General features: G+C 53.4%; 1 protein-coding gene across 3 annotated transcripts; it reads left to right on the top strand.

Moving 5' to 3' along the window:
• The first annotated feature begins 38 nt into the window (after positions 1-38).
• On the top strand, positions 39-16,005 carry DCST1 (DC-STAMP domain containing 1). 3 transcript variants are annotated; one of them, XM_061404314.1, is made up of 16 exons: positions 39-269; positions 606-731; positions 800-874; positions 5,417-5,545; positions 5,896-6,035; positions 6,782-6,995; positions 7,082-7,225; positions 7,885-8,006; positions 8,404-8,561; positions 10,594-10,693; positions 10,820-10,915; positions 11,055-11,181; positions 11,782-11,898; positions 12,390-12,532; positions 12,648-12,761; positions 15,393-16,005. In XM_061404314.1, exons 1-16 carry the CDS (start codon positions 212-214, stop codon positions 15,642-15,644), a joined length of 2,115 nt encoding a protein of 704 aa, XP_061260298.1. In that variant the 5' UTR covers positions 39-211; the 3' UTR covers positions 15,645-16,005. The 3 variants fall into 3 exon arrangements, with proteins under 3 accessions (XP_061260298.1, XP_061260294.1, XP_061260307.1); XM_061404310.1 differs by having other exon boundaries at positions 39-731; XM_061404323.1 differs by having other exon boundaries at positions 39-731; positions 12,482-12,532; positions 15,393-15,508.
• Positions 16,006-16,007: the final 2 nt, after the last annotated feature.

Here is a 16,007-nt window from a genome sequence, read left to right as displayed (position 1 = left end):
GGGCTTTTGCCGTGTATGTCTTAGAATTCTTTATCTAGTTGCAAAGGGATAGGTAAGGTCTCTAATCTCCGCATTTCACAGCTGAGGAATTAAAAGACACAGCCCTCAGACAAGCTGTGGGTGAGGCAGAGGAGACAGAAGCCGAACCTCTGATCCAAAGACATCCTCGAGGAGCTTTCTGGAATGAGAGAGACTTCCCCATAGCAGACTCATGGCCATTAGACCTCATCAGAATCGAGCAAAAGGGCAAAGGAAACTACCCCACACCAGTGAGTCAGTCACCAGAGACCCCGACACTTCCCAGTGACTTGAAGCAACTCCTGGCCCCCACTCCTCTCACCCAGTCTCTCCTCCAGGACTCCTGCCCCTCCCCCACTTTGGGGGCCCACAGCCTCCACCCCTCTCCTCCAGCGCCCTCCGCTGGCCTAGCCCTTTCTTCTCTCCCTCGTGTCTGCCCCACTTCCCCAGGGTCCCTCGCGGCCCGGCCACCCTTATCCAAGTTCCCCCATCCTCCACCTGTCTGCCACCCCTAATCCTAATGAACCATGTCCCAGCCAGAAGAGTGGTATGTTGGCCCTGCTGGGCTAAACCGTTTGACCCCTCAGCGGTGCAGGGGTTCCTGAACTGGGGGCTGCCCAGATCCTGTAACCAATTCCTATGGCGCCAGCCAGGTGAGTTTCCCGTCAGCGCTTTCCTGCTGGGGGCAGGCACCGGCGGGCTCCTGGCCATAGGTGAGTACAGAACAGAGGTCAGAGGTGGGGCGCACCTTTTGACCTTTGGCTGAACCCTGTATCTTTAGGTCTCTTTCAGCTTCTGGTGAACCCTATGAACATCTATGAAGATCAGAAGATGGTGACGTTATACAGCTTGGTGGGTTAGTGCTGGGCTAAGAGCAGGGATACGGTACAGCCCTGGGTGCCCAGGAAGGAATCTCCTCTTGTTTCTTCTGTTCCTAAGTGTCCCTTGTAATTTCAGCCTCATCTTGGGTTTTGAGGGGAGATCAGAGGGAAGAGGCCCCAGTCCACAGAAGACACAGTCCTTGCCCGCAAGAGTCTCCCCAGTCTGAGGGACTCCCTATTAACCCCTATGTGTGTGATCAGTCATGTCCAACTCTTCACAACCCCGCAGACTGTAGCCTGCCAGGCTTCTCTGTCCATGGGATTCTCCAGGCAAGAATACTGGAGTGGGTTGCCATTTCCTCCTCCAGAGATTAACTCCCATGATAAACCCCAAAACCATTCATAATCCCCATCTCTCCTGACCTCTCTGATCTTGTTTCCTGCTGCTTCTGATAAATTCAATTCATTCATTCACTCATTCATTTAGCACTAACTAAGCACCTGCTGAGGATTCATTCAGCAGTGAACAAGGTTGACAAGCACTCAGCTCACTTTTTAAATTTTAGACCCATAGAGTTTATAATATATATAACATGCATTACATACACATACATACATTATGGTATATAGTGCATACATGTGTGTCTATATATGTATGTGCAGTGACTGCTATAAATTTATAATGATTTCTTTTTTAATTGACATATAGTTGATGTACAATATTATGTTAATTTCAGGCATACGATATAGTGATTTGACACTTGCATACATTATAAAATGATCACCACAATAAGTCTAAGAACCATCTTTCCCTGTACAAAGTTTTTACAATATTATTGAACATGTTGCTTTTAATTGAAATACAGTTAATTTGAAATGTTATATTAGTTCCAGGTGTACAACCTTTTGATTCCGTATCCTTATAGATTATACTCCATTTAAAGTTATTATAAAATATTGGTCATATTTCCTATTGACCAAATTCCTTGTTATATATCTCTGACTTATTTGTTATATAACTGGAGGCTTGTACCTCTTAATTCCTTTTAACTATTCCCCACGACACACCCAGTTTTTTCTGAGTTTACACTCTCTTTCAAGTTTACATTCTAGCGGGAAGAGTTAGACAATAAATGAAGAAATAGACAAGAGCATTTTGGATGGTTCCAAGTGGTATGAAAAATGTAAACCAGGGGAATGTGATAGAAAGGGATTGGGAACTAGCTGGAGAGTAGTCAGGGAGGGCTTCTGAGAGAAGGTGACGTGAAGGGAGGCCTTGCATCAGGACATGTTGAGCCACAGGAACAGAAAACCCGCCTAAAAGTGGTTTAACCATCGAGGAAATTTAACATCTCATTTAACAAGTTTCAACGTAGAGTAGTTTGGGAATTTGGATAGTTCGGCAGCTCAGTAAACCCACCAAGAACCAAGCTTCCTTTTGACTTTTTTCTCTGCCATTTTTGGCCTGTAGATCATTTCTCTTCAGGTCACAAAATGGCTGCAGCAAATCCGGACGCCACGTCCCCACGTGACAATCTCAAAAGACCAGTGCATTCCTTCTTCGTGTCTCCTATAAGAACAAAGAGCTTCCTGTAACCCCCCAGCCGACTTCCCCCACACCTCTTTGGTCCAAAGTGCAGCATGTGTCCTTTCTAACCCTCTCCCAGGCAAGGGGCACGGACGTGGCATCGTCCCCAGCTCACTGAATCAGCCGCCTCGATGTAGTCCAACAGGAAACTACTTTCTCTCTGACCGCTGTTTTCCCACATTTCTCCCCACTGATGACCTCTCACACAGACCCTTAGCTTTCTGTGATTTAAATCTAGAAGATCTAGTCTTGCTTCAGTAATTATGACTATTTTCGGGGCTTAAAAGGTCCAGTCCAGTACATTCTACGTCAAGATTTCAATCTCACGTCGTTCTCAAACATCTTCCCTTCTGACCACGCCCTTGCCCCGAAGCGCAGGCCTGATCCGTGGAGTGGGGTCCTGCGGCGGACAAGAGGCACAGCCTGCTCACTCACTTTTTTTCTCCACTTCCTTCCCTTTCTGGCTCTTCTGATGTCAGAAAGGGGATTAGAAGAATTAGAGGAAAAGGGACAAAAGTCTGAAGTCATCGATACTGTTAGAATTCCCCCGCCTCTGTGCAGCACTCCCTCACACCCTGGTCGTCTCAGGGGGCCCTGTTCATGGTCTGGCTGGAGGCTCTGTGTGGACTGCGTGGGGCCCGGTTTCCTGCTGAGGGCAGTTCTCTTTGACTGACCTTGAACGAAGCTCCCTGTAGTTCCTACAGGCTACCTGCAGACTCTTATTTTTGGATGTCTCCCCCTAAACAGGCAGCCCTCTGAGATGGGACCCCCACAGATGGCTTTGAGGCTTGCTGCCCTCTCTATTTCCCAGGTGGCGCTGGTGGTAAAGAACCCACTTGCCAGCGCAGGAGACATAAGAGATGCAGTTTCGATCCCTGGGTTGGGAAGATCCCTTGAAGGAGGGCATGGCAACCCACTCCAGTATTCATGCCTGCAGAATACCATGGACAGAGGAGCCTGGCGGGCTACAGTCCATGGGGTCGCAAAGAGTCTGGATGACGGAGGCGACTTAACATGCCCTCCATATGTATGCTTGTCCCAAAGGAAACGTCCTTGCCCTCCCAAACAGGGAACACAGGACCTCTTGAAGTCACCCTTCCCCTGTCATGATGAGAAGTACCACGCTCCATGTGCCTGCTTCCCCCGTACTCCTGGGAGGCCCTGTTGGCCTCCTCCATGAACGCTCTTCCCTTTCTGTGCTCTGGGGCAGCCCTGGGGTGGCCGTGCCAGTCTCTGCAGCTCAGCGGGTGTCCAGTTGGGAGGGGTCAGCCAGGTTCCCCTTCTTGCAACACCAGCCTCAGAAGGGTGCTCTCGGAGTCTGTCACGTGCCATGGGGAAGTGAACACCCATCCTCCCCTATGTCTGCCTGCTCTAACCACTTCCCTCCACTTCCAGATAATTCCGATTTCTGGCCCTGTCTTTGTCTAGGCTGGTTGGGGTAGAGGGGTGAGACACCTCTTTTGCTCTTTGGGGAATGCCCAGATAGCAAACTCCATGAGGCTCTCTTTAGAAGGTAGAGCAGCCCTCAGTCAACAATCACCCTCAGAAAGTAGGGCGACTATTTGTCCACTGTCGTCCTCAGTTTGGCCAAAAGGCCAAGACCACAGAATCACCTCCCTTTCGATGCCCTACTATAGCATGCTTGGGTTAGACGGATCCAGATTTACCCCCAGGGGCCAGGGTAGGGACAGGCCATTGCCCCGAAACAAAACCCAAGTTGTGTTAGCAAGGAAGAAGGGAGAACAAACCATGAGGTGGCAGCTGACGGGGTTTGCAGCAAACCTGTATGGCAAGGTAGAGCCGCCAGGTGAAGGCTAGGGGAGGAGAGCTCCTGGCAGGGGAACAGCCAGGGCAAAGACCCGGGCGGACACGCGAGCTCGGCAAGTTCCAGAAACAGCAACATGGCCAGTGTGGGCGGACGCGGTGGGCGAAGGGCTGAATAGGATGAGGTCACCTCTGAAGGTGGGAAGGGGCCAGACCATGAGAGTCTGGTGATGGTGTTAGAGGAGTCCGGATTTGATCCCAAGCAGAGATGGGAAGTCATTGCACGGTTTCAGGCAGAGCGGGGAACAGGATCCGATTTTTGTTTTTGTAAGATCACTCTGGCTGCCTCAAGAAAATTGAAATCTAGGTTAGCAAGAGAGGAAGTAAGGGACGAGGCAGCTCCCAGGAGAGATGCTGGGGACTCCGTGAGGCCAGAGCAGATGGAGAGAAGGGTACGGACTAGGGGTCTGCCTTGGCCATCTTTGGGAGAACACTCCATCCACACAGGAATCTTCTGGGCTCCCTGACCAGTTTATGCTACTCCTTTGGCCTGGAATGCCTCACAACACTTACTCATCGCCCAGGCCCAGCTGTCACCTCGCGCCTTTGTCCAGCCTTCCCAGCCCCACCCCTCCCCGCAGAAACGCCTGCCCCCTCCTGGGCTCCCACAGCTCTCCATAAGCACCTCCCTGTGCACTTGGCGTTGTAGTCATCTGTTTACCCGTCTGTCTCTCTCCCTGGATTATGAGCTTCAAGGAGCTCACTGTCTCGCTGCAGAGACCACAGGGAGACACATGTGAAGCTGCTGAAACACACCAGGAGGTACATGACCGAAGGCTAAAATTAGGGACAGAGCTGTAGGTGTCAGAGCGCAGGGATATCGAGGTGGCTATGACCTCTCTTCCGACTGCTCTGAGCACCAACACCTGTTTCCAGAATTCACCTCTTGCTCTCTCTGCCCCCTCAGTACCTAGGGTACCTGTGAGTCCAGCCTGGAAAGGGAAAATGTTGGCCCCCTTCCCTAACACAAATACGCACACTCACATACGCACCAAGTCAATCACTGACCCTGGCTTTTCAATCTCTGGCCTCCTCTCCAAGCCCTTCCAAGGGCAGTACAGTGACGGTTCTAGAAAAGAGCTGTGGGAGGTGGGTCCTCTGCTAAACTTGGTGGGGGAGGCAGCTTTCTTACTCTGCCTCACCACTTCCTGGGCTCTCCTGGCAGGCTTGGGGGTTATAGGCTGGGGGACCTCGCCTCACATTCGCTGTGCCAGCCTTCTGCTAATACCCAAGATGCTGGGCAAAGAGGGCAGGCTCTTTGTACTGGGATATGCCTTGGCCGCCATCTATGAGGGTGAGTGTGTGCCCCTGGGTACCAGTTAGTGACACTGAAGCAGTGACTCTGGGTGGGCTATCCATTGAGAGCCAGGCTTGGTGAAGAACAAAGAGTGGGGGGTCTAATCCCAGCTATTCTGACTTGTGTGTCCCCTAAGAGAGTTCCTCTGAGTCTCTGAGCCTCTTTCATTTACAAAAGGAAAAAAAAAAAATCAGGGGTTGAATGAGATGACCTCTCACCAGCTTCTGGGCCCCATCAATGTACAGTTCTAGAAGGTGGTCACCGCCCGCAGAGTGGGAGCTCGGGATGGGCTGGAGAAAGTTAATTGGCTCTAGAGGGAGGTAATCTACCAGGGCATCTTCCCTCAGGACCAGTGGCCAACCTGCGGCACAACCTCAACGCGGTGATAGCATCGCTCGGCTGCACGGTGGAGCTGCAGATCAACAACACCCGCACAGCTTGGCGTATCTCCACAGCCCCGCTGCGGGCAGTGTTCAAGGACTTGCTGGTCAGGACCCTACACGGGCAGGGTCTCGGGGTCCCTCTCCCCACAGGGCCTAGATGACCTGAGCTGAGAGCAGGGACCTTGGACTTACAGTTTCACAACAGGGCAAGTGGTACTGGCATTTGGGCAGAACTGTTCCCAAGCATTGCCCTGGTCTCTGGGCACCAAATGGCAGAAGAGCTCCTACCCCTTGGCCCCTGGGGCACATCCCACACACATTCCCAAACACCCAAGTAGGTAGTGCTCTGGGCGGCTGAGCTAGAATGTCAGGAAACTGGGGGCCCGGACCTTGAGGAGTTGGGAAATTTTGAGGGTCAGGGGATGAGGGAATAGGGTACTGGAAGACTGAAGATTGGGATCTGGAAAAATTGGAAAGTTGAGGAGTTGGGGAGACAAGGACCTTGGGGCTTTGGAGTTGGGATAGTGCAGATGGCACAGTGGCCTGAGTAGCGATGAGGGGTAAAGTCAAGGACCTGGGGAACCTTCCTTGACTAGCAAGGATCTGGAATGGGAGGCCTTGGGAGGAGCTGGGAGCCTGGGAGGTAAGTGGAGTAGCAGCACCTGGGGAGGGGAGAGGGCTCCCAAGGCCTACAAACAGTGAAGAATCTGAGATGAGAGCCCATCTCCAGGCCTCGGCTCCTTGTACCTGGAGGTAAGAGCCCGAGCCTGGGATGCTGGGGACAGACAGGCTGTCGGGCACAGAAGCTCCAAGTTACCATGCCTGATCCCTTTCCTGCCTCCAACCCCAGAGCAGTAAAGAGTCACTGAAAGCTGAGACCCAGAACATCACCAACTCCTTTGAGGAACTGGATGCCCAGGTGAACAGTGAGAGTGGATTCTCACCCAAGGATGCCGAGGGCTCAGAGACAGCCCCGGGTGAGGAGGCCCCTGCTGCCTCAGCCTTCAGACACCACCTCTCTACACAGAAGACGTATGAGCTGAAGACTAAGCTGCGCTGCTCCTGTGAGCGGGGGTCCCTGGGCAGGGCAGGGGCCCGGGCGTCGGCTCAGGGTGTGGGGACCTCAGACCCCCGTTGGCCCTTCCTGCAGATGTGGTGAACGAGGCCATGTTCAGCTGCCGCCGCTGGTTTGACCAGAAGCATGGAGTGTGTATGCAGCGCATCTGGGTGCCCCTCCTCAACCACCTACTCTGCCTGCCCATGAAGTTCAAGTTCTTCTGCAGCATTGCCAAGGGTGAGCACAGAGGCAGGAGGGTGGGGAGCACCAGGGCTAGGGATCTGAGTCCTGGGGGACCTTGGGAAGGTGTCGGGCAGGAAGGCAGTCAGGAGGGGAGGCTTTGGGCTCTGAGGACACGGCATCCTTAGGGCCCAGCGTCTCCAGCTGACCAGATTTGTGACTCAGGTAAGTTCCTGCTTTGTCTCTTCATCTGAAAGATGGGCATCATGATAGTACTTATCCCATTAGGGGTCTTGAGGATTTAAGGAGATAATACATGAAAAGCAGCTAACGGAGCCAGCACACAGAGGAACTGCTCTGTTAAGTGTTGGCTATCATAATTAGTGTTTGGTATGGTTATAGACAGGTGAAAAAAATGGGGGAAAGAATTCAAGGGGAGTGAAGAAGGGGAAAACTCATGGTGGTAGAAAGCCATGGGCAGGGAATTCTCTTTTAGTCCAGTTGTTAAGACTCCAACGATTAGGACTTCAAGCTGTCACTGCCAAGAGCCAAGGTTCAATCCCTGGCCTGGGAACTGAGATTCCATAAGTCGCACCAAAAAATGAAAAGAAAGAAAAGAAGTCACGGGCAGAGAGACAAAACACAGAGGATCACGGAAAGGGAAGACTGGAGGCCGGGCACAGGGAGGCCCCTGACCTGGTCCCACTGCCCAGCAGTGATGGAAGTTTGGTGCCGCAGTCGCATCCCAGTGGAAGGCAACTTTGGGCAGACCTATGACTCCCTCAACCAATCTATTCATGGCCTGGAGGGGGAATTTTCAGCGACTATTAACCTCAAGGTAAGAGAGGGGCAGTGTGAGGTGGGGGGAGGTAGGGAGTGGGAGGAGGAGGCCACAGCGCACAGGATGCGAGGAAGAGTGGGGCGAGGACGCAGGAGAGGTGGCTGGCGAGGGAGGGGGCGAGGGGGGGAGCGGTTAAGGCACTGGATCATGGCGGGGGTGGGGGGCGGTGGTGTCCAGCCTGTGGGAAGGGGCAGCCAGGTGTGAGAGGGTGTCAGCTCACAGAGGTGCAAAGGAGCAAGACGGTGTCAAGGAGGGCGGTGAACAGAAAGCAGAGGCCCCCCTGAAGTTCCTGGGAGGAGGAGAGCACGAGGGAAGCACCCCGGGGGGAGAAGCCACAGCCAGCCTGGGAAGCTGGGTCTGGGCCTCTGAGGTGACGCCTGTGCCGTCCAACCAGGAGGAGAGGCGGGCTGGGGTGCTGGGCCTCAACACGAGCTGGAAACACGTGAGCACCGAGGTGCGGGACTACGTGAGGCGCCAGGAGGCCCAGCTCGAGCGGACCCTGGGGCTGCTGCACGTGCTGCTCTCCTGCACCTTCCTGCTGGTCCTCCACTCGTGAGTCCTTAACCTCCGCTCGGAGCTAGCCTCCCCGCCGGCCTCGCCCTGAGGGAGGGCCCAGGAATGGGGCTGCAGAGCCCTCCTCGACTGAATCTGAACACTCTTCGCCTTTGACTTTGCCTTTTTACAAAGCTGGGTTCGTTGTTTACACAAAGTTAAAGGAAATGTGGACATTTTGTCAGAAGAAACGTTACCCCATGTTCCCACCACCTTAAAAGGGCGACCGTCTTCATTTATCTACCTCCTTCCGGCCTTTATCCCGACGCTGACTTCTTTTTTTTTTTTTTTTAACTTTTAGCTTTGACTTTTGATTTTTTTTTTCTTGCCCTTCATATTCCCCTTGGCTCTGACTTTGTGCCATTTTTATCGTCCAATTCTGCTTTCATTTTCTCCCGCCTGCTGTGTTGGCAGCTACTTTCCCTCCATTTGGACCAAAGTCCTCAACCCCACCCAGCCTGGCGTCCAGCTGGACTGCGCTGGGCCTCACTCTGCTTCCCTGCCGACCTCTGGACCCTCTGTTTCCTGTCTGTAGCCCCATGTGCCTGAGATGGGCAGGGGCTGGACAAGGGCAGCCGCAGGGGTTCTTGCTCCTTCTGCCCCTGTCCGTGGGGCCTAGACTGCAAGTGAGTGTTTATGTGTGTGTCCAGAGCCCTGTGGGAGGACAGAGATGAATGAGCCATGGTTCTGCCCGCAAGACGCTCATGGTTGAGGGGAGGTAGAAGAGGCGTCCACAAGACAGAGATGATTCAAAGGCTGTACTATGGACAGATATGGGAGCTGAGGAAGTGCCGCTGAAAGGGCCATAACTGAGCTTCAAAAGGCTGCAGATGGGGAGCCACAGCCAAGAAGAGGAAAAGTATTCTCTTGGGTCAGGAATCCAGCATTTGTGGGATGTGGAAGGCAGAGGCTGTGGTTGAGGACCGGGCATAGTCAGAACAGTCTGGAAATCCCTGCAGGAGGGTCCTGAACTGCCCCCCAGTGGCAAGGTTGCAGGCCGTACTGGAGCAGCCTGGAGGCAGGGAGGCCAAGGTGGGTCAGAGGTTAGGGAGCCAGGCTGGAATGGAGGTGGGGGTGGGGGGCGTGGCAGGAAGTTGGCCTGAAATGGAGGGAGGTGGGGGAAGGTGCAGAGCCAGCTTGCGGAGGGAAGGAAGGAGGTACAGAGTCAAAAGCCACTTCCAGGCTTTCAACCTGGGTGAGGTCACTCATTGGAGGGGCTGAGCCGGGGAGGGGAGGAGACCCGGCTCCGCAGGCCCAGACCAGCAGTGGTAGTGCTTCCCACAAGGGGGCGCTCACAGTCTTTCTTTGCACTTATAGACATTTCTATCTGAAAGGCAAAGATTTTTACAGGGTCCCAGAACCAATAGCATTGGAAATCATGTTTCACAGTTTACAGAGCTTATTTAATGTACTTTTACAGTTTTAAACACATTTCCAACAATTAACATTTTTCCTCAGGAAACTGAAGCATTATGTGGGACTTTGAGAGATACACAGAAAAGCTAGGTTTGAGCGTGCACACACGCTCACACAGAAAACATCGCTTTACTCAGGGGTGTATCAGAGGAGAAGGGAAATGATGGTTGAAATGAGTTTTGCTTCAAGTGAGCTCCCAGGAGATGTTTTGAGGGCTCAGCCAAGAGGCAGGGGCATGCGAGATGGACGTGGGAGTCAATGCATCGGGCGATTTCTGCATCCTTGAGGGATTTTCCTTGTCTCCCTCCTTTGCTCCTAATGTTTCCTCTGCTTGATATTCTTCCTGAAAGTTCCATGCCTAGGAAACCTTCCCCTACCTCCCAGGCACACACTTACACAGCCCCCCCTCCCCTCCTCACCTTTGTTATGTCTCAGCAGAATGTGCATGCGTGTTTTTCTCCGGACTGTGGGGGTGCTGGAGGGCAGGGCAGGGCCTTCTCCTAGGACATAGACGGTGCTTGGTGCATGCTGGGTGGTCAGCTGACTGACCACAGCAGGGAAGCCCAGGGTTGGGGGTGAGTAAACCTGGAGGTGATGGAGACACCCTCACCCACAGGTGCTTCTCCTACATGGACAGCTATAACGGGGACATCCGCTTTGACAACATCTATATCAGCACCTACTTCTGTCAGATCGATGAACGCAGGAAGAAGCTAGTGAGTGTGCGCAGCCTTGCCCAGGAGTGCCCTGTCCCGTTCCCTGGGTGCCTTCCTGCTCCAGGAGGGCAGAAGGGAAGAGGAGAGGGTGCTCAGTGTTTCTCACCGTGGGGACGTTTTTCCCAGGGCAAGCAGACGCTGCTGCCACTCCGCAAAGCCGAGAAGAAAACCGTCATCTTCCCCTGGGACCCCACGATCCAGGCCACAGAAATGAGAAACGTGGTGAGGATGGCACGAGGGCAGGACCCCAGATCCTACTAGAGCAGGGATCTGAGGGGTGGAGGGCAGAGGGGGCTCAGAGGAGGCCCCAGGCCTGGACCAGCGGCACTGCCCAGCTCCGCCCCTCCTGCCCCCTGGCCAGTTAAGGGAGCTCGTGGAGACACTGCCGGTGCTGCTGCTGCTGCTGCTGCTCTGTGGCCTGGACTGGGCTCTCTACTCCATCTTCGACACTATCCGCCACCACTCCTTCGTGCAGTACTCCTTCCGCAGTGAGCCCAGCCCCCACTCCAGGCTCCAGGCCCAAGGAGACAACCCCCTGGAGAACTCCCACCCTTGTGCAGCCACCCCACCCCAATTCTTCCAATTTTTAAACATTTATTTTATTTGGCGGCGTTAGGTCTTAGTTGTGGCTCATGGGCTTCTCTCTAGTTGTGGCGCATGGCTTCCAGAGCACGGGCTCAGTAGCTGTAGCTCTCAGGCTCAGTTACTTCACGGCGTGTGGGAGCTTAGGTCCTCAACCAGGGATGGAACCCTGCACTGGAAGGCAGACTCTTAGCAGCTGGACCACAAAGGAAGTCCCTAGTTCTGTCATTTCCTTCGCTTCTCAGCCCCTACCTGCCCCACTTAGGGTCAAATATCAGCCCTGCAACTTGACAGCTGTCACTGGGAGCCTCAGTTTCCACTCCCCTTTGTATCTGTCAAAAGGAGGCATTAGTAATCAGTGAAGGGATGGAAAGTCCTGTGCGGTTGAGAAGTATTGCTATGCCTTGACCTCTCCCCTCCACCCAGTGCCCATCCTGCCCTTAACTCCAACTCTCTCCTGACTCCCCCACTCCCTCCACACACCACGACCTCTATCCTGGCATCAGGCAGTCATAAACTGGAAGTGAAAGTCGGGGGAGACTCCATGCTTGCCCGGCTTCTTCGGAATACCATTGGAGCCCTGAACACCTCCTCTGAGATGGTGGTAGACTCAAACAACATGCGTGAGTGATGCTGAAAGTTTGGATCAGAGGAATTGATGGCTGGGGGCCGGGGAGAGGAGACAGGCGGGGTGTTTCCAAGACAAAGAGTTAGGGGACTGGGCCTTGGCTATGGTGAAATGGGGGTCGGTGTGTTTGCATTAGAGAATCAGAGTAGGAAACATCAGGTCAAGCTTGAAGGATTGGAGGATAACAGGTTTGGGTCAGAGGAGTCCAGAGGGTCCCCCAAGGTCCCAGCCCTCTGGAGCAATGTCATTCAGTAGAACTTTCTGCCATGATGGAAAATTTCTACATCTGTGCCATGTTGAACAAATAGCTTCCTGGGCCTAATGGCTACAATACTGACAACACAGCTCTGCAGGGTGAGGGGCAGGCAGGAAGATAACAGGGTAATCAGAGACCTAACCCACACCCCATGAACATGGGGAGTTCAGTGCAGAGTTGCAGCCAGCCGGTCCGGGCCATGCCCCTGACAGGCCCGCCTCCTCCCGCAGCCTGCCTGCCCCAGCCCGTGCCCCTGAACACCAGGGCCTATTTGAAAGCAGCTCTACCGAGCGGCCTCCTAGCATGCCTCTGTCTGCTCCAGGCTTTCGGCTACCGGCTCCGGAGGGTCATCGCAGCCTTCTACTTCCCCAAGGTGTGCCCCCCAGCCTCCCCACCCTCAGGTGCGCACACACCAGCCTGCACCCAGCCCCCCATCGGCCCCACCCTGGGGGATGTCTTCCTCCTCTGTGCTGTCTCCTTGGCCCCAGAGAGAGAAGAAGCGGATCTTGTTCCTCTACAACGATCTCTTAAGGAAGAGAGCAGCCTTCACCCAGCTGAGGAGGGCTACCATCGTGAGGCGGGCAAGACAGCAGAGGGCTCCCGTAAGTCCAGACCTGTGCCTCTGGGTCTCAGAACCGGAGTGGGGGGGCATCTCCCCTTAGTCCATCCAACCCCTACCAAGGTCCCAAGTCTACTGATGCTCAGTGAGTTCTGATGGGATGCATGCAAAGGCCTTGGTCATCCAGTGCCTGGAGGTCAAGGCTGTGTCCATATCTGCACCCAGTATTCAGCCTAGCCTGAGATCCTAAGTGGACCATAGGGCTGTGATGTGCTTAGTCGCTCAGCTGTGTCCGACTCTTTGCAACTCCATGGACTGTAGCCTGCCAGGCTGCTCTATACATGGAATTCTCGAGGCAAGAATACTGGAATGGGTTGCTATGCCCTCCTCCAGGGGATCTTCCCAACCCAGGGATCAAACCCAGGTCTCCTGCATTGCAGGAGGATTCTTTACTATCTGAGCCACCAGGAAAGCCCACGAATACTGGAGTGGGTAACCTATCCCTTCTCCAGGGAATTTTCCTGACCCAGGAATCGAACTGGGGTCTCCTGCATTGCAGGTGGATTCTTTACCAACTGAGCCACCTGGACCATAGGGAAGCAGGCAAAAAGGAGGAATCAGATTTGATATAGTCGGGTCAAAGAAAAGCAAGACGGGTTCATCAGAAACAAGGGGCCCAAGGCAAAGCCACAGGTTCTTCTGAGAGGACTTCAGAATAGAAGCTCAGTGCAGTTCCAGCAGAGGGGTGGGGGGTGTGTGGCGGGTGTGAGGAGGTGCCATAGGTGAGGGGACTCAGGTGGGCTGGGGATCAGGGAGGCCTCATGAAGAGGGATGTGGTATACAGAAAGGCCACACTGTCCGCAGAACCAGGCTCCAATCCACACGCCCTCAGTGAGCTTTGTAACCTTGGCCATGGTCTTCACTGGACCTCAGTTTTTCCCTCTGCAGAATGGGGAGGTTGGACAAATCTATGAGGCCTGCTCACTAGAGATCAGTAATAGATAGAATGGTGGTTGGCTATGAGGCTCTGGTGCCAGAGAGCTTGTTTTTTTTTTTAATATAAAGATATCGTTTTTTAAAAAAGATATTTACTTATCTGGCTGTGCCCGGTCTTAGTTGAGGCATGCAGCGTCTTTAGTTGCGGAATGTGAACTCTTAGTTGCAGCAGGTGGGATCTAGTTCCCTGACCAGGGGTGGAACCCAGGCCTCCTGCATTTGGAGTCTTAGCCACTGGACCACCAGGGAAATCCCTAGAGAGCTGAGGTTTGAATCCTGGCCCCTCCCATTATTACTGCGACAACTGTGTGATCTTGACCACTGACTTAAATGCTGAGCCTTGGTTTTTCCCTTCTGTAAAATGGACTTAACTACTCCATCTGTTTGTAGTAAGGATTAAATGAGTTCACAGTGCAGGTACATAGCAAGTTCTATATACGTGTTAGTTGTCATTGTGTGAAAATGATCACCTCTCCAAGCCATCAGTTTTTTCCGCTAAAAAGAGATCTGCCTTACATAGTTATTGTTTGAATTGAATTAATTCACTTACAGTTTCTTGGTACGGGGCCCAATATCATTTAAAAACACAAGGAGCAGCCACTCTTATTTAATCAGCCCTAAAAAAGCTCATAAAAGTGAGAGACCATGTTTGCTTAAATTTTCCCTCCAGCTCCTAGACCTCCCCAACTCCCATGACATGCAGTACGGGCTGGATGAATGTCTGATGAACATACTGATACTATGGGAGGAGGTGAGCTCCATGTGCTTCTAGCCCATCATCTTGATCCAGATCTCCTAAGAAACTCACTCAAAATGAACATAATGTGATTCCATGACCAAATCATGGAGTTAACTGGATTTTGATGGGCAGGTGGAAATGTGAAGGGCATTCATTCCCAGTTGAGGAAGCAGAATGTGCAAGGATTCAGAATCCAAAGGAAATGCCAACCAAGTGCCAGGGCTTGAAGTCTAAGGAGAAACTGGCACAGAACATGTAAAGTTCAGGGAGAGGTAAGTTGGAGCAGAGGCTAGAAAGGGACCAGATTGTGGAAGGCTCAGAAGGCCAAGGCCAGGAGTCCTGCCTTTGCTTGGCAGGCAGTGGGGCCCCTGGAGTTTCTTGAGCAAAGAGTGACCTGATAAGGTGGCCTGAGAATTCCTGGAAAACGTGTGGAGAGAGGCTGGGAGACAGAAGGAGCATAATGAGCCAGACTTGTGATTTGAAATCAGGGTACCTGGATCCAGACAGGTTTTACTGTTCAGTCTGCCTTTGGGAGTCATTTAACATTTATGAGATTCAGCTTTCTCATCTGTAGAGTAGGAGAACACAGTAGTGATAGTCTTATCTGCCCTACTCACTTCTCAGCCTCACGGTGAGAATCAAATAAGACGATTTACGATTTACGGGAGAGTATATGTGATGATGGTTGTTGCTATTACCGGCTGCATCTTCTCACTCTCCATCACGAAGTGAGGGAGGCTCTCCAGGACCGACTTCCATAGAACCCTTGCCCTCCAGGGCTCTTCTTTGCCAAATCCAGCTTCCTCAAACATATGGGCATAGTCAGGTTTTGAGACTTCAGATAAGAAGCGCTTCTCCAAAAAGAAGCGCTGTTCTGCAGCTCCCCATCTTTCTCGCCTGCTGCCCAACCGGCTCTAAACCCGCCTTGTCTCTCAACAGCGCCGCCATCTGGTTGACATCCTGCACCGCCGCTGCCCGCTCTTGCGCCCCTTGCTGCGTCGCCGATGCGTGGTGTGCCAAGCACCCGAGACGCCCGAGTCCTACGTGTGCCCTACACCGAACTGCGAGGCAGTGTACTGCCGCTCGTGCTGGAATGACATGCGGCAGCGGTGCCCGGTCTGCACACCCCGCGAGGAGCTCTCCTCCTCCGCCTACAGCGACAGCAACGATGATGCTACCTACGCGGAGTGAAGGGGCGTCTTGCTCCCTCTCCCATCCGCTCCTTCCTGTTTAATAAATGCTTCATACACTCCTGCTGCCCGCGCCTCGCAGGCGTCCGGTACCGGAGGGTGAGCTGGGCAGTTGGGAGAACCAGCCCACCTGATCCGGCAAAGCCCGGCTGCGGTCGTGAGAGCGGAGAGCAGTGAAGCTGTTACGAAGGCGTCCTGACCCAGGGCCAGGTGGAGGCGCGACTCCCAAACCGGTCGGACAGGGCCTCGGCTCCCATCCTGCACAGCAGCCTGAGGTGGCTGTGCAGAGCAGGGTGAGCAGTGCGGCAGTCGCAGTCAAGGGCTGGATCCACACTTCTTTGGGACCCGGCGCACTGTGCGGGTG

The sequence above is a fragment of the Bos javanicus genome, chromosome 3 (genome assembly GCF_032452875.1).
Source record: "Bos javanicus breed banteng chromosome 3, ARS-OSU_banteng_1.0, whole genome shotgun sequence".
Classification (NCBI taxonomy): domain Eukaryota; kingdom Metazoa; phylum Chordata; class Mammalia; order Artiodactyla; family Bovidae; genus Bos; species Bos javanicus.
Note: the sequence above shows the minus strand (reverse complement) of the source record. Positions and strands in the feature narration are given on the sequence as shown.